Source organism: Cydia pomonella, chromosome 16 (genome assembly GCF_033807575.1).
Source record: "Cydia pomonella isolate Wapato2018A chromosome 16, ilCydPomo1, whole genome shotgun sequence".
NCBI lineage: Eukaryota > Metazoa > Arthropoda > Insecta > Lepidoptera > Tortricidae > Cydia > Cydia pomonella.
The window spans coordinates 3,385,210-3,412,251 of NC_084718.1; the positions used below are offsets into that span (position 1 = coordinate 3,385,210).

General features: G+C 35.3%; 1 protein-coding gene across 1 annotated transcript in view; it reads left to right on the forward strand.

Moving 5' to 3' along the window:
- The window catches only part of LOC133526223 (potassium voltage-gated channel protein Shaw), a 177,412-nt gene that overhangs the window by 146,217 nt on the left and 4,153 nt on the right, over positions 1–27,042 (forward strand). Inside the window, exons 6-9 of the mRNA XM_061862751.1 lie at positions 14,601–14,795; positions 16,268–16,948; positions 19,340–19,475; positions 25,393–25,518. Coding sequence (XP_061718735.1) covers positions 14,601–14,795; positions 16,268–16,948; positions 19,340–19,475; positions 25,393–25,518 — 1,138 coding nt within the window. The remainder of the gene's footprint in view (positions 1–14,600; positions 14,796–16,267; positions 16,949–19,339; positions 19,476–25,392; positions 25,519–27,042) is intronic.

Here is a 27,042-nt window from a genome sequence, read left to right on the forward strand (position 1 = left end):
TTTATATATTACATATATCGTTGCCTGGGTCCACAACACAAGCCTTCATGAGCTTACCGTGGGACTTAGTCAATTTGTGTAATAATATCCTATATTCACTTATATTATTATTTATTGTAATGTGGTTAGTATTGATGACCACCAGGACAGAAAGGATTAACAAACTGAGCTACCCAAGCTTACGCACCTATTTATTTCACGAAATTAATTCCAAAGCCTTTAAAAGCATCAACGAAATTGCCATTAAAATTATCCCTAAATTTTAAAACTGCTTTTATTTCTACAAAAAAGGCTTGGCGATGATAAATTAGGCTTTTAAGCTTTTAATAAGGTTTTACGCAAATTTTATTAATACTTCGAGTGAAGCGTCTTAAATCTGTTCAGTCACGTCTGATAAAATATAATCACTGAATATTTAGTTGGTTAACTAAAATTAAGAAATTTCATAACGATTTAGGATTGTATATTTAAATGTAATTTGTTCCAAAGTGATCATTTTATAATGATTAATTTTGACATCATTTTAATTATCTTTGAAATGCTTATTACATTCTAGGCAAGAATTTATAAAATGGTCTAGATAAAAAAATCGAACACTATACACGAATCCAGTAATTTAAAATACCTACATATAATTGTATTATTACCCTATTAAATCCTTGAGCCCGATTCAGATTCAGCAACTCGTTATCGTTGTGATCGTTGTTTTGATATTTACTTGACGAACATTTTTTTCTCTTTATTAAAGAGGGCTTTTTTGAGTAAACGAATATGTCGGCCCATAAAAACAAGACTTAATTAACAAAGTTAAAAGCAATCAAATATAGTTTAAGCATATTACACATGTATGTCTTTCAGACCGCACTTAACAACAGTTAATACCTTTCCAACTACATCGGACATGGGTTTGATAGGTAGGTATTACATAACCCAATAGAACTGTCATGAAATAGTTGTCTTCCAGGTCGCTTATTTTCGACGCACTCCATTAAATTGACGATCATCTTGGTAGTTGACGCGCATCGCACACACGACTTTCCCTTCATTTCGCATGCACCAATCAGTCTGAGCGATACTCAAGTTCGTATCAAAATAAGACCAAAACCATAACAAATTGATAAATTCGAATCGAGCTTTTTTAGATTTTGGTGCTCCCATATTGGCAGTTACAAAATGTTATACAACATCGTGTGACAGGGATATCATGATAGTATTGATAGTGATTTATTATGTTGTCCCTGTCACACGATATTATGTAACATTTTATAACAGCCAATGTGGGAGCACCATTTCTCCTTGTATAAATGACTCCGTTTAGTCAAAGATGTATCGGGATATTAATCAATGCTAAACCCAGAGACGGTCATTCCACCAGCTTTTTCAAAGAAGCTCACAATAAACCAGTAAAAGTGGACACACTGATTGCGTATATGTGTAAATAATAATGGGCTAGATGACAAGCCTTTATTAATTGTATCAATCAGGATCAAATGTCTATATGGAACCCATTGCATTGGAGCAATAAAAAAGTCAGAAATGACGGTCTAAGTGTGACAATCGTATGTTGCAAGCGCTCAGCGGTGGCAGCATGGTTCCATTTTTATCCCTTGTCACTATGCCCATCACTTTCGCGCTTACATACTTGTTAGAACGTGACAGGCATGGTGACAAATGATAAAGAGCTGACCATCATAGCCCTAACGAGGATTCTATCCGCCCGTTACCCGACTACTACGGTGAAAAACCCTCCTTATTAAGATTTTGTTAGACCGCTATGTATATTAAAATAATGGTAATTAGCTTAATGGCAAGCATGAGTCAAACGAAACCTGCGGAGCACACGGCACACGTTCCGATACCAGGCACCATCGGCGCCTTCTTACTAAAGATATTAGGCAAATCGAGCGCGCTGCGAGCGCTCCAATGCCGAGCGCCCTCATAATAAAAGACTCACGCTAAACCCGACTTACGTTACGCGCTACGCGCGCTCCAATGCTGCGCGCCCTCATACTAAAAGAGTCGACCATAGTCCGACTTACGTTGCGCGCTACTCGCGCTCTAATGCCAGGCATCTCTTCGGCGCTCTCATATTAGAAGAATATATGGATGCTAATCCGCACGTTGCTCTAGTGTGTAAATGGGACTACACTAAATACGTTACGCTATCTCACTCAGATATTAATGTGATAACCGTTAACAGTAAAGGCTATCAAGATCACAATTGATTGGTTTCAATTCGCTACCGCTCGGCAACCAATAGGAACACAGTGTCGATTGACCGTCTCCGACCGAAGGCTTCGCAAATTGTTTGCAGTTAATCACCACTCTATTGATCCTTATTTAATCGCTGTTAAGCTACATCTGTTAACTAAGTGTGAGTTTGATGGATCGGATCTTTAACGTTAACAAAACTGTTTCTATCGATTTTACAAAGAAATATGAAGAATGAAAATTAAATTTAAGAACTTCTTATTAGAGTTCCGTAGTCAACTAGGAACCCTTATAGTTTCGCCATGTCCGTCTGTCTGTATGTCTGTCTGTCCGAGGCTTTGCTTGAAATTTGGCATGGATATATAAATTAATAAAGCCAACAAAGTCGTACAATAAAATCTAAAAATCAAATTTTTTTAGGGTACCTCCCCTACACGTAAAGTGGGGGTGAACTTTTTTTTTTGCTTCAACCCTACAGTGTGGGATATCGTTGGAAAGTTCTTTCAAAACTAATAGGGGTCTTCAATAAACATTTCTTGATAAAGTGACTATGTTCGGAGATAATTGCTCCGAAAGAAAAAAAAAGGTGTCCCCCCCCCCTCTAACTTTGAACCAAAGGTCCAAAAAATATGAAAAAAATCTTGGAAGTAGAGCTTAAGAAAGACATTAAATGAAAACTATAGCAGATATGATCAGTTTAGCTGTTTTTGAGTTATCGCTATAAGTTTCCCCTTCATAGTAAAAAGACGTACACCCACAGTTCATCCCTTGGTTAACAATCTACCATACTTTAAGCTCCAGTTTAGTTTATTGTGACGGAAGAGTAACTACGGAACCCTACTCTGAGCATGGCCCGACATGCTCTTGGCCGGTTTTTATTTCTTCTTTTTAGTGAGTAGAAGAGTATTTTGGGCTTTTTCAAGATGTTAAATTTACCTATAACTGCACCGTAGACTATCCTTTAGCATCAGGTTCTAATCTTAGTACAAATTACCTCCAATAATATTTATTGTCTGTCTTATACTTACGTTTGACATGCAAGTTTGTATGCAAAAATACGCATTCGTTAATGCAGTGAGAAGTCATAGGCTTTTCCCTTTACTTCAGTCAGCTAAAAACGTAATCAAATTTCAACATCTGAAACTACATAATCTGACACGGAGAACATGAGCTGAAATTCACTACATGTGAAAGCACTCAGTGAGAAAATCACAGTAAATTACGTAGTTAATCCGATGCTATGGATATATCAGTCGTCTACTTTGACGCTGAAGACATGATATTACTGTATCAAATGTATGTAAATTACCTAATATTAGTTTTCGACACACTTGCTCAAAACGACGTTTTTATTCCAACGATTTTTGGCCCATAATCCTAGATATTAAACACGCGTGCTTTTTCAGTATATTATAACACTCGTGCTTTTTCATTATATTATCCGACTGAGTTAAGAAGGGAGGGCCAAACAGTCTGCAAACAGAGAGAGATGGTGGGAGATCGTAATGAAAACTGGGTCCGCCTCTAACACAAACATAGACGCCTTAACGTAAGATACATGGAAAACTTCTATAACTCGGAAACAAATATTATTCGTAATAAAACACAAAGCTTTCTGAAACGCTGAAACGGCGCAACAGTTGACATTAAGATGGTCTTGACTGGATCCAACCCGGGAGCTATCAAGAGCCGTCTCGAAACTCTCGAATCGAGAGCTCAGCGTCAAGGGAGAAAAGTTCAACTTCGCTACGCTTCGTTAGAAGTTTTTTTAAATCACCTGAAATCAAACTTTTCCAATCAGCATATAGCCACAAATTTTAGGGCAATATGTCACGCAGTGGTACAAATACTCGCACCTATATGTTAAAAGAAAGCAATCGCAAAATCAAGACGGTGGCAAAATCGTTAAAACTTTGGACCGATTATATGGAAGTTTCTGTTCGATTTCCGGACTCGTTCGCTTTGTGAACTTGTTTACTCTTTTTTTCTTTATAGGTACTTTTACTATGTTTAAATGAGAAAACAGCTATTTTTAAAATAAACTGGTCACAGTCAGAAATAATTGGTTATCTTTGATAAACTCGTGCCATTTGTAGTTTGAATTATTATATAGATTTTAAAATTATTTCATATAGTTGTAGCTTATTTCCATATTCCGGAGTTCTAAGAGTTAGTGCACTTTTGAATAAGTTAAGTAATCTACATTTTACATTAACTAGATTAAGTTTTCAGACGTGCAGCAGAAAATACCTTATTTCTGTAAGTATATGATGAATTAATGTCACTACGTTATTTTATTACTCTGTTGGGATAAAAATGGAGTCAAGTGGAAGAAATTTCTTCTTCACCTTGAGTTTCAAAAGTTCGGATGTATATATGGAAGCCAAAAAAAACGATGAAAAATGATAAATATAATTATTATATTCAAAACTTTACAAGTTATTCATAATTTAATATCTACTAGCTGCACAAGTTTTTCGAACTACCCTCCCTTGGTTTTGTTTATGCACTTGCACACTGTTGTAGGGTAGATGTTAATGTCAACTTTAGCCAAAACTTCTATAAGACCACTAGGACAATACCGTCCTTAATACTTCGAAAGTAATTTAATAAAACTTAATTCCCCATTTTACGTAAATCGTAGTTTAGACGAATAGACGAATCTGACGAACACAGCTCTTCATCCCTAGCTAATATAACTCAGTCAAGTCAGAACTCCAACTGTCTCCGACCAACTTTACACGTTAGTTCAAACATAATCAGTGAAGCGTCCACCACGAAGGAACTTCAGCCTCCAGAGATTCACATCCATAACGGTTTAAGCGCCTCAGTTTCCCTATGATAATAAGCTCTTTTATATACACTATGTAATCCACTGATTTCAATGTGACTTAAAGCTTTATCCACACTAACGTAAGGTACACTATCGCTTGGCGTATGTGACGATAGTCTACAAAGGCTTCGCACACTAAGGTCATAGTGATTTTAAATTCTATCCGTACCAATGTAAGATTTATAATCGCTTGGCAAGCTTTATGAATATGTATTGGGATTACAAATGTCACCGTTTCGGTCCTTTTGGGGCGCTTACATATTAAGGGGTTTAATTTTAGTTCGTGAAAGTTCTGGACGCAAAAATACTCGTTGGGTTGGTCAAATAAGTGAATTTCTGAGGTTAAGTTAATTTTAGATCATGTAGTTAAAAGTACTTGGGATATTCGCTCTTTTTGTTATGATTATCAAAGTACAAAGTGATCTATATTCAAATGATTCCAAAATATTATCCATCATCAAGGATATTAAAAAAAAATAAGTAAAGGAGTGTTCATTTCGTTAAATAAGTTTCATGTAAAAAAATTGATACAAGCTTTTGTCGTTCACTGTACTTTTCTTGAACAACTAATACTCATCGAGACAATTCTAACAAACCCAAACAAAACTTGTTTGCGTTGTTTTATCACATAGCTCCTAAGGCCACCTCCTGTCTCAATGGTATCATAATATTGTATTGTCACCTAACTTGACCCGCTTGAGCGCTGGTGGCCTAGCGGTAAGAGCGTGCGACTTGCAATCCGGAGGTCGCGGGTTCAAACCCTGGCTCGTACCAATGAGTTTTTCGGAACTTACGTACGAAATATCATTTGATATTTACCAGTCGCTTTTCGGCGAAGGAAAACATCGTGAGGAAACCGGACTAATCCCAACAAGGCCTAGTTTACCCCTCTGGGTTGGAAGGTCAGATGGCAGTCGCTTTCGTAAAAACTAGTGCCTACGCCAAATCTTGGGATTAGTTGTCAAGCGGACCCCAGGCTCCCATGAGCCGTGGCAAAATGCCCGGACAACGCGAGGAAGAAGAAGATTGTCACCTAACTTACATATGTATGTGAAATTTCAGCTCAATCCAATAATGGAAAATGGGCCTAATTTAACTTGCAAGATTTGTCCCGAACAAACGTAATAGACACTAAAAGCTTGTAAAAATACTCCCATATTTATTTCATTATCTATTAATTAATCTGTTTTTGTTGATTATTTACCTTACTCATTGTTGAACATAAGCTTGTTGTCTCTTTCTGCTTCGGGCTGGCGTCACTTGTATCCCCCCCCCCCCCTACCAACTTTGGACACAGCCAACAACCTATCTTGAGTTACAATATCATTGCCCATCATTTACTAAAAGTCAATATTAAATATTTAGGTATAAAGGTACTCCGTATAGCACACAGTGTGTAAATTCAATACGCGCGAATATTTAAACGTTGGTTAGTATAGGACCTGAGGAGTATATTGAGATTTTCATTGCTTAGAATTGCAATGAAATTTTTTACCATACCATATAATGCGGCCCGCAATGTAAAACAACACGCAAGTTACGAGATACGAGCTTTTTTAAGTAAACTGTCAATGCTTGTTCGTGGTTACTATAAAAAGCTCGTATCTCGTAATGTCAAGTCTCGTCATGATTGACACATTGTTTTGTTGCTCGGTAAATTTCCATAAAAAAAATTTTAGGGGGTCATAATTAAGTGTAGCTTAAAAACACTTCATAATTAATAATAATTAATTATGAAGTGTTTTTGTAAAGTAATAACTCGGGTAAATTATATGTCTGGTTTGATTTATTGCCCGTATTGGATTTCACTGTGTCCAAAAACAGAAAAGCCTAATTTCCAACCCTTTCCTACAAACTTATGCTGTTTTGAGTGAGAAGGACAAATTTATTGGGTGTGAAACGATCAGCAACAGCGTTGCAAGTACATTACGAAATGCAAGTGTTAACAGAAGTACTGCTTTATTGGCAGTTACATTATGCCTGCAACGTGTCTGTTGAATATTTTAGGAAATACATTGAGAAACGTAACTTATTATAGCAAATTGATTCCAATATATAAAGTTGATTAAACGATATTACATAAACTTACTCCTCTAGAGTTGCATGCGTATATAGGCTACGGAGACTGTTTACCATCAGGCGGGCCGTATGCTTGTTTGCCACCGACGTAGTATAAAAAAATAACTGTTTGCATAGCTACATTTGGTCACAAATTTCATATCTATACTCTATCTCTTTAGGCATTTAAATTATAGTAAACAAAATCTACCCTCACATGGAGGGTAAGCCAGTTGAGGGTAGATGAAAACATTACTTGATCAAATAAATAATGTAAGTTAAAGTTAGATCGTTCAGTCACAGATCCAGGCGGTTTTGTATTTGGTTGGTTAACCAATAAATGTTATAACTACCCGAAAATTAACAAAATGTTTGTTTACTTTTATTTAAATAGCTAATGATAGGTACAGAGTTTTATAGGGAAGGTTAGTACTAAAATCAAGTGTTGTCAACCTTTTAATATCGCCAACATGCTGAGCCGCAATATCATAACTTTGTAATAAGTTACTCAGTTACGGTGTTTACTTTGGGCAGCTCGCAGCGTGTCCGAATGAGCGAAGTTAGCTGGAAACCTTAAACTCGGCTGGACACAGTAAATTACATTTCTCAGTAGTCATTTTCTAAAACCAGTAAAAAGTTTAAGTTTTAAGTTTTTATTAGAAAATTGCGGTAAAAATACACAAAAACAAATCTATATTAACCTAACTACAACTAATTATAAACCTCTTTTAAAGAATTCTTTAGTAGTTAAATATCTAGTTTTAGTTTAGTTTCAATTGTTAGCTTAAAAATGTTTCGTTGTTAATGTCTTAATTTCAATTTTCTTATTTTTTTTTATACTACGTCGGTGGCAAACAAGCATACGGCCCGCCTGATGGTAAGCAGTATCCGTAGCCTATGTACGCCTGCAACTCCAGAGGAGTTACATGCGCGTTGCCGACCCTAACCCCCTGCCACCCCTCGTTGAGCTCTGGCAACCTTACTCACCGGCAGGAACACAACACTATGAGTAGGGTCTAGTGTTATTTGGCTGCGGTTTTCTGTAAGGTGGAGGTACTTCCCCAGTTGGGCTCTGCTCTAGATCTGGAATGACATCCGCTGTGCTGTGCCCTACCACACAAAGCGAGATGACATTCACAATGCCCATACCTCTCTTGTGGACGTAGTTTAAGGACATACCCCCGGGTCTTAGAAAATGCCTACTCATTACAATATAGCCATAAGAGTTCTTCAATTTTGCCCCGCGCTGAGGTAGGAAAATCGATTTTTGTTCTCTTACTATTTTTTTTTTAGATTACTATTCTACTTTTTGTCGTATTAAAACAGCATTTTATAGGCGCCTGCTTTAGTTTATCAATTTGATGTATGTATTTATAATGATAATTTGTATTTATTGTCACTTCATATTTTTTACCATGTTTACTCATCAGGAGGCCTCAGGTCCATTTAGGCGGGCCAGGGCAGATTCGTATTGAGACAGTTTCGTTTTTGGGCCCGAATCTGAGTAAGCCCGACTCTGTAGAGGCCAGATTCGCCATAGGTATCTTTCTGAACAAAACAATATCGACATACGACTTATGATATAGAAGTCACTTTCTTTTTAAAACAATTTCTGAGTAGGTCAGATTCGTATATGGTCCCGTGACATGACAGTAATACGTCTGATTGGTAATAAGTTGGGATCGGATTTATGCAGTTTCTTATCTCATCCGATTAGCAACGATTCGATTAAAATATTAAGCAGATTCTTTTAATGATGAATTCTGGAAATAACGCTTTCTTACTAGGACAGATTTTATGTATATTTAATTTCGAAAAGGCCAGGTACAATCAGCAGATATCTGAGATACTGGCCACTTTAAGATTAAATATGATAAAGTAATTAATAGATAGTACTTAATGACAATGTCACAATGGTTATGTGATTTTCTGACCTACTCAGAATCCGGCATTATGAGAATCTGAAGAGCTAGGAATTTGAGATCTTAATAACCTGACATCTTAGGAACTTGGATAACTAATTAATTAAATTAATTAAAAATATTTATTTCGGACTCTGGTTCCATAATTTGTTAGTATAATACACACAATACACTTACGACTACAACACTGTACAATTTACTTGTACTATTTACTAATAAAATGCTCTATACATTATCGAACTTACTCAGAATCAGAATTAAATAGAAACTGGCAACATTAGAGTCATACTTACTCAGATTTTGGCCTAAAACTCAACTGGTTTAATACGAACCCGTCTTGCCCCGCCTAAAGGCTCAGGTCTGATCGGTTAATAACTATAGTTAATAGCTACATTTAATGTTTACTGTATGATCGTCTACTGCGACACTCGCTTTCGCAACCACGGACTTTTTGTTGATAAAAGCGCCGAGCGTGCCGGTGAAAACATTTCGTAAACAGAGTTTCGGTGAATTACTAATTTCACAACGTGGAAAATAATTTGCTTTTATTCCATTTGGCCGACCGTTGCTGGTATTAGGAAGGTCAGTTTGGCAATTTTTATACCATTCGCCTTTTAGTAAAGGGATATCGGACTCCATGGGGGGAAAGTAATTTGGTTTTTTATTTCACGGGGGCGACTCAGAGGTATTAGAGAGTTGGGAGATTTCGTTTTTAAAATTTTTTTTTTTTAGATTTCATTTTTTCAAGACATGCGTCGCTTAATGACATAATTCGTCGATCTCTTGCCACCATCAATGTGCCTGCTCTTCTTGAGCCAACTGGCATTATCAGGGATGATGGCAAGAGGCCTGATGGGGTGTCCTTGGTTCCTTGGAGCTTGGGACGGATGTTAGTGTGGGATGCTACCTGCGTAGACACACTGGCACCGTCCCACCTCCAACGGACTAATGTAAAAGCGGGCGCAGCGGCGGAAAGCGCCGAAATTTTGAAACGTAATAAATATAAGAGCCTCGGTAGAGAGTACCATTTTGTACCTTTTGGCTTTGAAACCCTAGGTCCATGGGGTCCCAGCGCGCACAAGTTTTTTGGAGAAATCGCGAAACGTCCGGTTGACGTAACTGGTGACCGAAGAGCTGGCGGCTTCCTCGCACAACGTATCAGTATTGCGATACAACGAGGAAATGCCTCCAGCATCCTTGGTACAATGCCTCAAGGGCCTATTTTAGATATAAGCTAGTTATAGTAATCATCTGTATATATCCATTATGTATTTTGTTATTGTCAATAAAACAAATAAGAATTAAAAGAAAAACGGAAAAATTCACCGCTCCGAGCCAATTCAAACTTGTGTTCTTTCTAAGTCGTGTTTACAAGGTTTCCTTTTGTTTTATACGAAGGAATGAAACAATACGCATGGTTCTATAGTAAGCCGGACTTTGGAAGTATTCTGGGTTAAGAGGTAATTTTTCCATATTAAGGTTCTCGCTATTTAGTTACTGCTATTTATTTTTAATTTAGTTTTTTTGCACCTCCTTATTAGGTAAATTAAGTTTCATTTCTCCACTACCTAAAGGTTGTCTGGCCGCCTGTTGTTTACTTCTATCTTCACGTATTATATGTGTTTCCATGTACATTTTTCAGAAGTTGTGCAATAATGCGCCATAAACAGACGCCTAGCATATAAATTGGGCAACAATAAACGCAAAAATCAAAACAGTTTCATTTAAGGTTCCAAGAAGTATGTAATTGGTAGATCGCACAGGGTTTCGTTAGTAAACAGGAGATCTTGGGTCTAATCAAGTTGGCCACCCCTGATATATTCTATGTTTATAGGTTTCGTCTTAATTGTTCTTTTTTTGTTTTGCAAATTATGAAAATAAAAGGAAAACCCAGGTTTTTGTATCAATATCATAATAAAAAACAATGTAGAATAGAATATATTTAGAAGTGGAAAAACGTTATCTCTGTTTGTATGGACGTGGTATTTCCCTCTTAATTAGTTCGGTAAAATGTCTGTAATGTGCCTACACTCTTCGATGGCACAAATAATAAACCTCTATTATATATTGTATTAATATACAATCATGATGAAATAAATAGGTTATGTCGCCCGGCCGCCCGCGGCGTAAACTTCATTATACCCCACTCATTGTTGTCACTCGATACATTTTTCGCATCATTCATTTCACAAAATATTGTATCGATAAATGTTTGATTCACTGCTCCAATGAGTTTGCGGTCGTCGAACTAGTGCATAAATGTTTTAAAATGTGGCTGATTCTCTTTTTTAGGGTTCCGTAGCCAAATGGCATAAAACGGAACCCTTATAGTTTCGCCATGTCCGTCTGTCTGTCTGTCTGTCTGTCTGTCTGTCTGTCTGTCTGTCTGTCTGTCTGTCCGAGGCTTTGCTCCGTGGTTGTTAGTGCTAGAAAGCTGAAATTTGGCATGGATATATAAATCAATAAAGCCGACAAAGTCGTACAATAAAATCTAAAAATTTAATTTTTTTTAGGGTACCTCCCCTACACGTAAAGTGGGGGTGAATTTTTTTTTTCGCTTCAACCCTACAGTGTGGGGTATAGTTGGAAAGGTCTTTCAAAACTAATAGGGGTTTTCAAGAAACACTTTTTGATAAAGTGAATATATTCGGAGATAATCGCTCCGAAAGAAAAAAAAAATGTGTCCCCCCCCTCTAACTTTTGAACCATAGGTCCAATAAATATGAAAAAAATTGTGGAAGTAGAGCTTAAGAAAGACATTAAATGAAAACTATAGCGGACATGATCAGTTTAGCTGTTTTTGAGTTATCGCAAAATGTTTTCCCTTCATAGTAAAAAGACTTACTTTAATTAGGTACTGATTATGCAAATTTGCCTATTTGTTTAACTCGGGTGAAAGGTACCATTTACTACACTTTAAGCTCCAGTTTAGCTTATTGTGACGGAAGAGTAACTACGGAACCCTACACTGAGCGTGGCCCGACATGCTCTTGGCCGGTTATTACAATTAGAAATCGAATTTATTTACACTAGGGGTACTGTACCCCTGCTGCTGCTGTAGGGGTGCTGTAAATAAATTCGATTTCGAAACGTGACGTACGCGTTTGCGTTTAGTCTCATTTTGTATTAGATTTAGAAAGAGCGCGCCAAGCGGGACGTTTTGGAAACTCAAAATCCTATACAAAATGAGACTTAACGCAAACGCGTTCGTCATGTTATGATGTCGATCAAATTTACACTAGGGGTAGAGATACGTCACGTTAAGTTTCACTTATAAGAAACGAATTTCACTGATGAAACGGCTTCTGTACCCCTAGTGAAAATTTATTCGATAGCAAAAAGTGACGTACGTGTTTGCGTTAAGTCTCATTTTGTATGGGATTTAGAAACAGCGCGCCAAGCGGGGCGTATTGGAGGTACTGATTTTATTTCGTGAGTAACATGAGCTACTAAATAAATGAAAACTATATGTAAGGTTGGTTCAAGTAAAGACTAGCGTTTTTTTCTGCGCGTATCTGGTCGTTTTAGCATTTCTCGCTACATTTCACTGAAAAAAATAGATAGCCGAACTGGTTTTGTAACTTTACTAAATAACTAAACTACGGTTATAAGAAAATAAACTTTGCATAAATTTACAAACTTATTTTGTAGTGTATACCCAGTACCTGAACACTGATAGCCAAACACGGTTTTGTAACATATAACACATAGTTCGCAAGTCCCAATTTTTGTGTAAACAGTAACCAAAATTTTGTTACAGTTATGCAAACATTTCTTTCAGTGTTCTGACGACCGGTCTGGCCTAGTAAGTAGTGACCCTGCATATGAAGCCGATGGTCCTTGGTTCGAATCCCGGTACGTTTGTACGTTGAGCACAGATATTTGTTCCTGAGTCTTAGGTGTTTTCTATGTATTTTATGTACTGGTACATTAAATATATCGTTGTCCGAGTGCCCATAGCACAAGCCTTCCTGAGCTTACTGTGGGACCTAATCAGTCTGTGTTAGAATGTCCTATAATATTTATTTATTTTATTTCGCTTCCAAAAACGAGCTTATACGCGCGTATAAAATGCTAATCTGAAACCACCATAACTTTTATATACTTTAACGGGACTGAACCGCCTACGCTTACACTAATTAAGGCTGCGTTTTCATCAAAGATGTGCAAGGATGTGTAGCAAGGAATATCAACTTTAGCCACACCACCAACATTTTCTTACTGCGCGAGTTTTTTAAAGTAATAATAATAATGTGTGAAAAAAAAACCATAACAAATTGTTAAAACCGAATCGACTTCATTATCTTTACGTACGGACAAATTGGTTTTGCGAAGCAGTTAAATGCATTTATGCAATTGAGATTGCATTGAATTTGATTCATTGAAGTTTCCGAGCTTTGTTTTTGCTGCAGGATAATGAAAATAATACATTTCAGTTTGTGTGAAAATTATTTTATTTTTATTTTTATTTATTTATTAGAAAAACCAGTTTAATAATCAAATCTTCATCGCACAGAATTTTAATCAAATGTCATCAGAATATGTTCTCCAAACAAAAACATCACTGTCTTTTGACAGTGACATATCCGATCCATATCGTATCTAGGCCTAATATTAGACGTATCTTAAAGTTCGAATCGGGTTCGAACAAAGTTAACTGGCAAAGAATAAATTCTAGTTGGGATGTTCAAGTTCTCTGCCAAAACGCGGATCCGCGTACGAAGAAACCAATTGAAAAAAAAACACTCGCGGCACACGAGAGATTAAAACATTCACCGCTGAGCTACGCCGATAACATGGGTATCCCGGTATGTAGCAGAAGTGCTTCGTAGAGGCAAAACGACAACGTGTCGTGATTGGTGCTGATGGGTTAAGGAAGAAAATGTCTCCGATACCGTATCTTGTGACCTGATGAATATCCTGGCGAAGATAATAGACGTTGGTAGAATACAATCTTGGGTAACAAATGAGCAAATACCTAAGTATTAAACAATCCTCCCGAGAAACACCCATTAGGTATACATTCATCCCCATTTGTAACAAAACCCTCAAACACATTAATCGCCTTTCCAGTAAATTTATTACAATTAATTCCTCCACAGCGTATACTCGTTCCCTAGTAAAACTTTTCTCTTTGAGGAATGAAGCCAACTTTTCAATGGCCCTCCAACCACGGGGCGAATTCAACGTAAAATTGGGTATCACTCTTTTACTTGGCCTCCCCTTCTTGAAGTTTGAATACATTCATATCCTAATTTTGCATAGATTTACTTTTTATTTCTTTTCGGTTTATGTACGTAGATGTTTGGAATTTCTCTCTGTCTGTTAAATATGGCGTTAGTGTGTCCGTTGATTAAACTACAGTTCTTAATTATATTTAAGTTGACAATTTTTGTGGGGCTCCAGACCAGGTTATTATAATTTCTAACAGCTTTAACTAATAACGGGTAACTCTTCTTGCAGTTTGGTCTCCAGCCACAAAGTCCTTTATTATTATATTAGGAAAGCAAAGGATACCGAAGTATTTAACATGCTAATTTAGGATTAAAAATACTAACTTTCTCTTTTGCCCGCAGCATCGTGACACCCAAGAAACGCTGGCAGTCCTGGACCGCTTAGACCTGGACACAGAAAAACCCTCTGATGAGGAAGTGGCACGCAAGTTCGGCTTCGAAGAGGACTACTATAAGGGCACCGTGTCCTGGTGGCAGCAGCTGAAGCCGCAGATGTGGTCGCTCTTCGACGAGCCTTACAGCTCCAATGCCGCAAAGGTATTTTCATTAAGTAATTTTTAAGACACAAGGTTTAAGGAAGTATCAATAGCTCAGAGAGTGGCAGTGGGTGACACATTGCTCTGACTGACAACAGCTAGGTCAAGAATATTCCTTAAGTGGTTACTTTGAATTTGAAAATCTAGTAGGACTATCTAGAAAACCGAGGATTGGCCAAGACACCCGAGTGGCCTACATTCGATTAAAGACAGAATTTGTCTGTAAATATTCAACTAGGTTATGTGGGCTTAATTTGAATATATATGTTAACTCAACTGTTCAAATTATGAAGCTTGTTAGATTACTCATTGCTCCATGCATTTCTTTGAATCTATCACCAACAATGTGCTCTTCTTTATCTTCAACTAGACTCGATTTTAAGATAAATAAATGGCTCGCGGTTTGGAATGAAGCCAACAGTAAACGAACTGAATAAAAGCTTATCGTTACATGATATTTGATCGACGTAAGTATAACAAAATATCTGTTTCCTCCTTTACTTCATTCACGTTAAGGCTGACTGATCTATAACCTGTCAAGTTTAATATATACAAGGTTTATTATTTTGGCACAAAATAAATGAAATATAGTCTAAGAATACTTCAAAAGTTAACAGTTAGTTAAGTTACTTTTATGTGATGTTCAAATTGTTATGAGTAAATTGCAAAGAGCTCTAAATAAATATCTAGAAACCGTAATTTCTTACAAAAGCTTAGCATTTCTTGAAACAACACTGCAAACGAAACGAAACAACTTAAAGGATTTCTCTGTAAACCTCAACAACAAGAAAACGTTACATTAACTAGCGGTACAACTCAAAATTTAAGTTAAATTCACGGACATTTCCTTATGTTTAAATAATTTGAAATAAATGAAGCATTATTCCTTTGGGTTGTAATCCGTTGACTCGAGGGTCTTACAATGTACATCGATTTGGCAGAGTGTTTCCCAATTCAAGTTGGTTTAATTTAAATTTATGCTAATAGAAGCTCCTTTGTCCCGTTTTTAGTTATATCATTGACGACCCGAGTATTGCTATAATTGTTTTGCTTGAAATCGTTATTTTTTTTTTAGTATATGGAAAACCAACAGCGCTATATATAACTAGAACTTCCAATAGAATTACAGAGTCAATTACAGGTTCTATGCTTTATCATTTATATGCTTAATTAGTTATTTGAATAGAATTTGAACGATTGATTGCAACTATCGTTCTTTTAGACTGTTACTCAAAACTTTATTCAAGATTTTTTTGTCATTGCTTAATACCTTCTGTATTTTACATTTATCGTATTCAATTTTAAAGCGACAGTTTATTCAATGTTCTAATGTACTAATCGGCACTACTGTTAGTTTGACTAGGCTGTTGCGTATCTGATTTGAAACTTGACTGTAATTTAAATATAAATTATTGATTTTCTCAACTTCATTTGTAATTTGTTTATAAAACCACGTTTATTCTTATTTTCCAGGTAGTTGGCGTGATATCAGTGTTTTTCATATGCGTGTCCATCATATCGTTCTGTTTAAAAACACACCCGGACATGAGAGTGCCAGTGATAAAAAACTACACAGTGACGACCGCGAACCAAACACAGAGTTGGGCGCTGGACAAAGTGCAAACGAACGCCCACATTGCGTTTTTCTACATAGAGTGTGTGTGCAACGCGTGGTTCACCTTAGAAATCCTAGTGCGTTTCATATCGTCCCCAAATAAGTGCGAATTCATCAAATCCTCCGTCAACATCATCGATTACATCGCGACCATGAGTTTCTACATCGATCTTATTCTACAGAAATACGCTTCACATGTAGAAAACGCTGATATCTTAGAATTCTTCTCTATAATAAGAATCATGAGGCTGTTCAAACTGACGCGTCACTCGTCAGGCTTGAAGATTCTGATTCAAACCTTCAGAGCATCAGCGAAGGAGCTGACTCTGCTGGTATTTTTCCTAGTGCTCGGTATAGTGATATTCGCGAGTTTGGTGTACTACGCGGAGAGGATACAGACGAATCCACACAACGACTTCAACAGCATACCGTTGGGGCTGTGGTGGGCGCTGGTTACCATGACGACGGTCGGGTATGGAGACATGGCGCCGAAGACCTACGTGGGGATGTTTGTTGGCGCATTATGTGCTTTGGCTGGTGTAAGTACTAAATAGAAATTTTTATACATCTTTATTTTTACCTTTTTTTAATAAAAATGACCTGTGTGGAAGAGTTACGTTACCTTTTGGTAGTCCATTAAAAAAACCAGTTTATTTATTAATATATTATGATTAATATAACTTGTAATAGCCAACACACGGGTTGTTTTTTGCCCGCCTTAGTCTGAAAAAATGGCAAGTAGAATAATTAGGTAAGTTAATACAATAAATCCACTCCAGAATAACATGCTGGTATTTTACATGAGAAAAAAACATTTTTATCATTAACTTAAGACAAATATATCTTTGCTATTGTTAAAACATTCTTGGTTTCACCACACGCTAATTAGTTTCTTAAAGAACGACAACACCGAATGTTAAAATATAAATTTGACGACCGGTTCGGCCTAGTGGGTAGTGACCCTGCCTACGAAGCTGATGGTCCCGGGTTCAAATCCTGTTAAGGGCATTTATTCGTGTGATGAGCATGGATATTTGTTCCTGAGTCATGGGTGTTTTCTATCTATTTAAGTATTTATAAATATTTATATATTATATATATCGGTGTCTAAGTACCCTCAACACAAGCCTTATTGAGCTTACTGTGGGACTTAGTTAATTTGTGTAATAATGTCCTATAATATTTATTTATAATATTTAAATAAATCCCAAGTTTAATGTAAGAGATATATTGTAACATGATTTACATACATGTACTTACATATGTATGTAGGTGTGATGCTTCAATGCGTAAGCTACATCAAATTTCCATCTGGATGACCCTTTAATGACCAATTATTGACAGTTCAGCTAACTAGTCAAAGTTAGCAGCACCAGGTCATATATTCCAGCTACATTTACGAAGCTAAATATTTCATTTCATTTCATTAAATTTTTTCATTTCATTTAATCCATTGTTTTATCATGTTCATCAGTACATAAAGATCTTATGTTTTAGACTTAGTAGGTACATGATACCCTGTTAGGGCATACAATATGGGACATGTTACTTAATCCTAAATAAAAATCACAATAATAAAATTATCATGCAACACTTGGTTTAAACTAAATTTAAACATGAGGGCAATTAACTTTGTCACTGCCTTGTAGGTACACCTGTGAACAGCTTGTAAAGTTTAAAACTTGTGGTTTCTCGCCAACTTGTAGTCAAGTTTTTCCAAGCTTTGAGTAGTTGCAATCACACTATGTATCTGGTTTTAAACAGGTAAACATTGAGTGAATTGGTAATCACTGATCAGTTTTAGAAAATTTTCAAAAATTCAAATTCAAAATTCAAAAATTTATTCTGCAAGTAGGCCTCAAGGGCTCTTTTACAAGTCAATACAACATTTATAGTAACATCATATAGTGACATGAAAAATACATAACAACATTTTATAAATACAACAGCCAATACCTGGGTAAACATTACATTATAATAATCTTAAAATAAATAATTACTACAATACAATAGAGATGTATAGTCTCTATGGTTAAAAACACATTAAATCTGGAGATGTTTTATAATTATCATCGATGTTCATTACAATAAAAAAATTCATTTCGTTAGCTTCAAGTTTACGGACACATCTTTCAAACTGATGCAATATGCAGTCCAAAACTTTATTAAAATGTACAGTCAGCATCAAAAGTAGCGGATGGAACAACGCACCAAAAGTATCTGATATTCCGGATAACTTTTCCAGATATAGATAAATTTCTAAAACTCGCGCTCAAAAGTATATCTTTTACAGTCTTTGTTGTTCTATATTAAAGACATCACTTTTTGTTAAGCTGTTACAGAATGGTAGATACTTCTGAAACGTTATTTGATCCGCTACTTTTGATCCTGACTGTACTGTCACTCCTTCAAAAATAAACTTTCAAAAATTATCCCAGCACAAGCCTTATTGAGCTTACTGTGGGACTTAGTCAATTTGTGTAATAATGTTGTATAATATTTAATATTTATTTATATTTAATTGAATCCACTTGAAAATCGTCCGTGGAACTGATGAAGGCTTCCTTGAATGTATTGCGTTTTTATTTACTTTCCATGTAATTGATCCTTCATCCTCCCCTTGTCGCCTGTCTTCAATTCTTATTTAAAAATATATTAAAAGTCCCATGACGGATCAGGTATCTAATTATTTTGTCTTTAATTGTCTCTCATTCTTATTTATGCATGATATTTAGGATACGAGATAGATAGCTTTATTACAACGAATATATTTTTTATGCGAGTCAATATGTCAATAGTATCCAACATAAATAAATAAAGGGACTACCTGGTAAATAGAAAATAGTTAGGTTAGGTTACCTAATTGACCTTTAGGTACTTATTGGAACTATCATAAAAGTGAATTATCAGTGAACAACTTTTTAAAACAGGTGCTGACGATAGCTTTACCCGTGCCCGTCATCGTGTCCAACTTTGCCATGTACTACTCCCACACGCAGGCGCGGGCAAAGTTGCCCAAGAAAAGGCGGCGGGTCATTAACGTTGAGCCGACTAGGCCTCCGATGCGTAAGTATTTACAGTTTTTACATGTGTATGGTTTTATATGGCGCAGCACTACGGCATAGAACCCGGATTGAACTAGGTAATTCACGATAAGGTTCCAGTGTAACTTTTGTACAGTAAAGCTACCCAACTACAGTCCATATTCTCCCACCTATCTATACCTATGTTTCAAAACTAACTCTTATATTCGTTTAAGTTTGAATTTTACTTGAATTTTAGTTTTTACATAATATAAATTTCTCAAATGGCGAAATACACTCGGAAGATACTATATAATTATAACATTGGTATTGACACTTAATTCAATGTTGATACGTCACGTCTTAAAACATATATACGGACAAAGTGCCAAAAATATGTTTACACTACCTTAATATACATATGGGTAATAAGGTCGTGTACACATATTTTTCGCATTTTGTCGGTATAGATATTTTCAGACGTGACTGTATTATTGGACTAGTTGAGTGGTTTTACGGTATCATTTAAATTGAGCAACTGATTTAACCAACTATAAAATCGTGTCATTCACGACGACGCTAGCCTTGACGCTAGCGCTTTATTATCATGTTATTAAAGGTTATATTTGACAAAACTGTGCGTCATCGTGGATGACACGAACTATAAGCTACTATCACTGCCTTATTTTTTCTTTCAAATAATCACTTCCTCCAACGGGAATAATTTAAAGCGTAGCTTAATAGAATTAAAAACCTTAGCGCATAAATAAATATATTATAGGCGTGCTTTTTTTTCATAATTACGGCACTGATATAAATTTTTATGTCTTTTCCAATTATGCTTATATTTAAATGCATTACATTTATATTTTAAACCACAACACCATCGCTAAATGGTATGGAAGTCAATAAAAAAAAAAAAAAAAAATGTACCAATGAAAATTTAATCCCTTATTTTCAAAGTTCAATATTAGGTATCTTTCTTGTTCCTTAAAAGCCTACTTCAAAAGTCGCAAATGTGTTCGAAAACTAGTCAAAAATAAAGTTCAATTGTAATTAAGAAACTCGTTTGCCCTCCAAACTCAGAACTTCGCAACAGCTGTCTGCCACAGGCGTCAGCTGCATTAATTATTTAGAAACAAATCGAGAAACAAGACTTTTATTTACAGTCGTAAATTTATTCGTTTGGAAAATAAGCTTAGCATTTATTTCAGCAAAGGTGATTGTTGCTTAAATACCTGCATTTAAAAGGATTGAAATATTTTAACCAAAGATATTTACACCGTGGGCTGGTAAGACCCGACAGATTTAATCACGGATTCCTGAGTTTATAAAGAGCACAAAATGTAATATATATTTTGGTCAAATTTGCCAAAAAAAATTTTTATAGAAAAATAAATGAGTCGTCTGCACATGACGTTGTTACTTTTTACATCTTGTGTACTTAAAACTTTAATGTCTGTCAGTATGTGTGTCAAAACCAAGTAACAGAGTGGCAGCGGCGCAGCCAAAAATGCGTTTTTCACTAGGTTATTACGGATACAAATTTTCACAAGAATTATCAATATCTCTAAAACAAGACCGATTTCAGAAAACTTTGCATAACATTTTAGTCTCAAAATGCGGTTAAGAATACACTTTTAAAATCTGTCGGGTTTTACCAGCCCACGGTGTATAAATAAAGTCTAAGAATAAAACGTGCCTTGAAAAATAAAGAAAATGTATCCTCGAATAGATTGCGATATACCTTTGGCTTATACTCGAGTAGATGGCGACACCGTTTGATATTTAACACATATCAGTAAAGAACATGGGTCAAATAGCCACATGTCAGTCTACGAGTTTTAGTCCTGTGTCGAAAGATGGCAGCAAATTTAGTCGACTACAAAATTTACTGTGTCAATACGCCTCTATGCTAAATTCTCTTTGATTTGAACGCGCATAGTTTTGAGGCAAAAAGCGAATTTCATTTGAAGATATACATTTACAGATTATGAGGCATGAAGCGAATTTAAGACGATATTAATATTAAATAAAATTTGTTTACACAATTTTCTGTATATTGACCATAGCTATGCCCCATGCTATATGCTATGCTATGTTGTTTGATTTTGTTCGAATTTTTAATTATTACCTATAGAAGTTAGGAGCATTGAACATTTTGTATGGAATTCCTTTTTCGCTCCTCACTCTTATAATATCAAAAAAATCTAATTAAGGCAAACGAAGGGGCATAGCTATAGTCAATATACATGACATGCTTTCTTTAATTTTAACACTTCTACAGACCTAATGTGTGGGGATATTCGGTCGTACCCTTTCCTCTTAATATGACCTCTATTTTCTGCACTGTCTTTGCAGAGACAATAGTGTCAAATTGTGAAACTGCCACAAGGAAACACATCATTTCTACACTCAGTCACTTACCAATTAGTGCAAAATTGATTTGCCTCTAATCTAATATAATCTTTATTAATATAGATATATTTATATTTAATAATAGAATTGAGTATTTATCTCACATTCGGTTTATACAAGGTGCCCGTGAGCATTGCGAGAGATTTTAACAGTGCATTCCTGATGGCAACAGAAGCAAAAAATGTTATATGACTTTTAATGAAATTCGACAACAAAAAAAAATATTGTTTTTTCTTTTTCTCTTTTTTTTGAACATTCCTGTACATAAAACGTAATTTTTATTGATAAACACATAACCTAAAATTAACTAAAAAGTTTATTTATTTATTGGGGGGTAGCCTCTCGAATACATTTTTTTTAATTTTTCGATGTCAACCAATAGGTATGTCCAGACTAGACCTCAAAGTGGCAATACCGCAGTCAAAAATGTGTTTTGTACCGACTTATGGCGAAATAATGTTTTCAATAAACATTTAATTATCTCTGAAACTAGGCCTAATCCAGAAAATTTTATATGACATTTTAGTTTCTAAATATTACCAGGAATGCTTAGTTACAATGTCTCGCAATGCTTACGAGCACCTTGTATAATGTATGTATGGGTATATATATAATTTATTTATATTTACGTAAGAATGGTCTGTATTTAATAGATTTATTATCTAATTCATGTATGTGTATTATATAAATTGTACGAGGTTCTTATATTTTTTTATTTATTACGTTTCTCTAATGCACCGCCTTCAATCTTTTCTGCTTTGCCCTAAGGTTAACTGGTAGAGAATGCTTCATGGCATTAAGTTCGCCTATTGTACACTTAGGTTTTTTGTGCAATAAAGTTTAAATAAATAAAATGAACGCATTGTAGCCTTTACGCCTTTTATAGTTATCATTGGAAAAAAGGTTTGAAAAGAAAGGAACATTTTAAAACTGATTCAAATGTATACCCGTAACATCGTAAATGAAGGACCAATAATGTACAAAAGGTACCATTAACGTAAAATTCGAAATATAGTAATACCTAGCAATAAAGTAGGTAGTCGTTTGTAATTTAACATTAAAATGTATTGTTATCGAAGCAATAAATATATTTACTTACTTACTTAAAGTGTACACCAAGATAAACTCAAAGGTAAAGTTAAATTAGAATTCTAATTGAAGACAAAGCTTTGAAATTTGATATCACGAGCATTTCATCAAATTTCCTGATCGTTAAAGTAAAAGTTGGCATTATCTGATTAAGAGCGACTAAAGTTTCGTCACGAGACGATTTATATTGGAAAAGTTTTCAAACATCTAATACATGTTAATATGATACCGCCAAAGAATATGACCTTTAAAGTTAGAAAAACATTTAATTATTACCATCATTATCATCACTGTCATGCCGAAAATATATTAGAAAAGGTTCGGTTTCAAAATCCCACCGTTAGATCAAGGCACGATGAAAAAGGGACTGAAAGGTTAAAACAAACTGTAAAGAATTTTCCAAATTGGTCCAACTGTCTACGAGAAATAGGAAGTCATACAAAAATAAGCAAAAGCTAATAAGACACCAAGGTTCCCGATAAATAAATAAGTAATAGTAGTAGTAGTAAAAAACTTTATTGCACAAAACAAGTAGATAGCAAATAGAGAATACAATAAATGTGTACAAAGGCGATCTTATCCCTTTAAAGAGATATCTTTCAGCTAATCTTTAAGCAACAGAGAGAGATAAATAGAAGATGGTAGCCAAACAAAGATTTGTACGTAATGGTAGAATTTAAAAGAAGTAGTAAAAAATCTAAATTTTGTTAATAATTAATGGGTAAGATAAAATGGTAATTTTCTAATGCTACTTCGTAAAATAATTCTAGACCCCGATTCTGATATAAAATTTGTTATGGGTTTGATCTCATTTTGATACCTACGATCTTGAAGATTGTTCACACTGATTGGTGTAATGCGAAATGAAAAGTCGCACGTGAGAGGCGCGTTAATCACCAAGACGAACGTCAAGCTCATATCAAATTCTTCGAAGCCATGACAAATTATTTAGTTGGGATCTACCTCATGAGCAACTGATTGGTACGAGCCGGGTATTGAAATCCAAGGATTTGAATCTACGATCTCAGATTTAGAAACACCAATATTTTTTTAAGAATAGTTGGTGCACCTTGTTGCTTTGATGTCTTCAATTTTACCTAAATAATACTCTAGCCATTAAAATTTAAAAAACATGACTGTTTTAAACAAAACTAAAGCATTTGGAATACACTCATTAGATTTCACAATAACTGTTTTTGAAATTCCTTTTAAAATATTGGCATTCACAAACACTTGTATTTTTACACGTTAGTGTTTTTCTAGATGCACTTTTACACAACATGTTAAAAATTCTTAAAATTACTAATAAATTGTACCTCTAAAACAGTTATTATTTAATGTCGTATATCCCTTTCCACCCAAGCTGCCGTGGGGAGAGCACCAGGTAAAACAAAATCTTTTCAAATTGTAGTCTAGTGTAAAAGTGTTAGTGTTATTAGTGTAAAAACATTGTATAAAATCTGTATAATTAATTACTGACCGCACAGCAACTCATAGCAGCATATGCGTAGTGGTAGGTTGTAGCAAGATACATGAGACACCATTTCATTGCGTGTTTCTTATATTCATGATGGAAAATAGGTATTGATTTGTATGCAAAAAATGTTACTTTTTTATTTACGTAAATTTGCTTCATTAGTAAAAAACACGCAGTGCCGCTCATTACTTTAATAATGTACAATGATGTGTCTCGTGCAACGGGTTATCTGAGTTGTCTCTACATGACTGTTTTGTTACGTACTGTCTTCATCAGATTTATTAGAGCGGCTGAGGTGCTCCAAAATATCTGAACACACTAACGTCTTGACTATAAAGGTGTTCTGATATTTTATTAGCACCTTATATCGATAAAGCTCATGGCGACTATACATGCTACGTCAACTAATTTTAAGTATTGGTTGACGTAAGTAGTAGACCGCTTTTTAATTCGGATGTTAAAGAGTATAGAGCTAGGTACGCTTATTTGCTATCCTGCTAGATAATAGAAAGCTGTCGAGTTAAGCATAACAAACTGCAGTTGCAACTTTGTAAATAATAGGGTTTCTTTTGTATTGTTATTCGACGATCTCGAAGTTCAAAAATTCAAATGTTGTTACTACAGAGACTTAGCTAGAAAATTCAGCTACAAGAATGGTTTAATAATTTTAATTTGTAACTTCGCACCGCTCTAAACGCTAGGTAATTTTAAAATAGTCTGGAATGTCCTCACATTAGAGTTAAATCTCCTCGTTATTTTCCCTCCTACATTTTTCCAGTTCGAGAAAAATTATGCTCTTAATTTTTTTATTCCTGTTTTATTTAGAATATTAAGTTAGAGTGAAGTTAGGCGTAAACAAAATACTACCCTTATCTTATACCATTCCTTCTACCATACCCCTAATCTCATTAATATCCCCTAATCTTATTAATATCTGAAAAATTTCACGAATACATCAAATAAATTTACTATCCAGGTGCACCAGGCGTACCAGGTGGTCCCGGCGGTGCCTTGCCTCCTGGAATGGGACCTCAAGCGGTGAACCGCCGCATGAACGCCATCAAAACCAACCACCCCAAAGACATCATAGGACCTAATATGGGTAAGACTTGGATTAAAATTTTAGCATCTTCAAAAATAGCATAAATCACATGATAAATGTCCGTTTTGGATCAACATGTAATGAAATGATTAGGCAATTTATAAAGAAAACTACAAGTTTAAAAGTTCTCAACTTAAATATCCAATCGACATTTAAATCCTTTTAATTATTTAGATCACCATCAGCTAACAAGTACAAATTAAAATAAGTGTAAGAATTGACTTTTCAAATGATTCGTGCTTGTCATTAAACAAGTTTGACAACTTCTGAATTGTTTTCACTTAAAAACTTGCCCTTCCGGATTCAACAAACCTAAATCCATTCAAACGCATTTAATACTAAGATTTGCTTCATAAAACAAAGAAGTTTTCAACACGCAGAATCTTACAAACTGGGTCAAGTAAAAGGACGCTACAATGTTAATCCAATTTTTTCAAGGCAACTTTGGGTTTATGCACTTAGCAAGGAAATGGGGAAGTTTGGTCGTACAATTACAAAGTTCGGTTTAGAAGTTGGGTCATTTGAGATATACTTATTGGACGTATGAAAATTATTTATTGTTGTTTACAATATTAATGATGGTTATTCCAAATGCCACAGGAGTTTTTGTTAAACAATTCATAAATACTGATGTCTGTAATTGTTGTTTAATTATAGGATACCTGACACATTTCCAGTTATTATCAAATAGATAGGGACGGCCAAACACCGAAACAAGGATGTATTTATATTTGGCTACTTTGGCGGTCACCATCTATTTGATGCCGACTGTGTAATATTCATCACTCAACTTTAGAATGTGTGTGTCGTTCCTAGATTTTTGGTATAGGCAGAAGCACTTAATGTATTATTTACAGGCAAGCAGCAGCAGAAGGATGTGTAAAAAATGAAGCTTTTGTTATAACACACTAACAAAATCAAAAATAACAACTAATAGTCGACTCATAATTTAATATTATGTTTGCATTTTGAATTATTAGATAATGGATTAACTATTTCAGCACTCATACAAATATAACAGTCTATTTTGGATTCAGATATTCCAGTTGCTAGAATTAAGTAATTGGTTCAACTATTTTACAGTAGATAATATTTCTTGCAAAAACTGCAGTGCTGAAAATGTTAATTAAAAGGAATCATACGAATGTAAATTACTCACAAAACTAACTGTAGCTTATGCAATGTAATCCTCCACAGATGGTGATCGTAGCGAGCTAGAGGCTATGATCCAAACAACACCAAACAACTGCAAAAGAAAAAACTTAAACATGCTTTAGAAGCATCACAAAATCGGCGCGGTCGGAACTCCGAAGGCTTTCTATACTGTCGCCTGCACCCGCGGACTTAGCTCACAGGAATGATCTAGACTTCACTAATCAATCATCATTAAACCCATAATCATTGCACAAACGGCAATCTTCAAGCAGCACAAGGAGCCGCCTAGGTTCTTTCGCTTCGCCAGAGACCGAAGGTTCGAGAATTTGACATTCTTGGGTTGTATAACCCTGTCCCGCGCTAGTATAG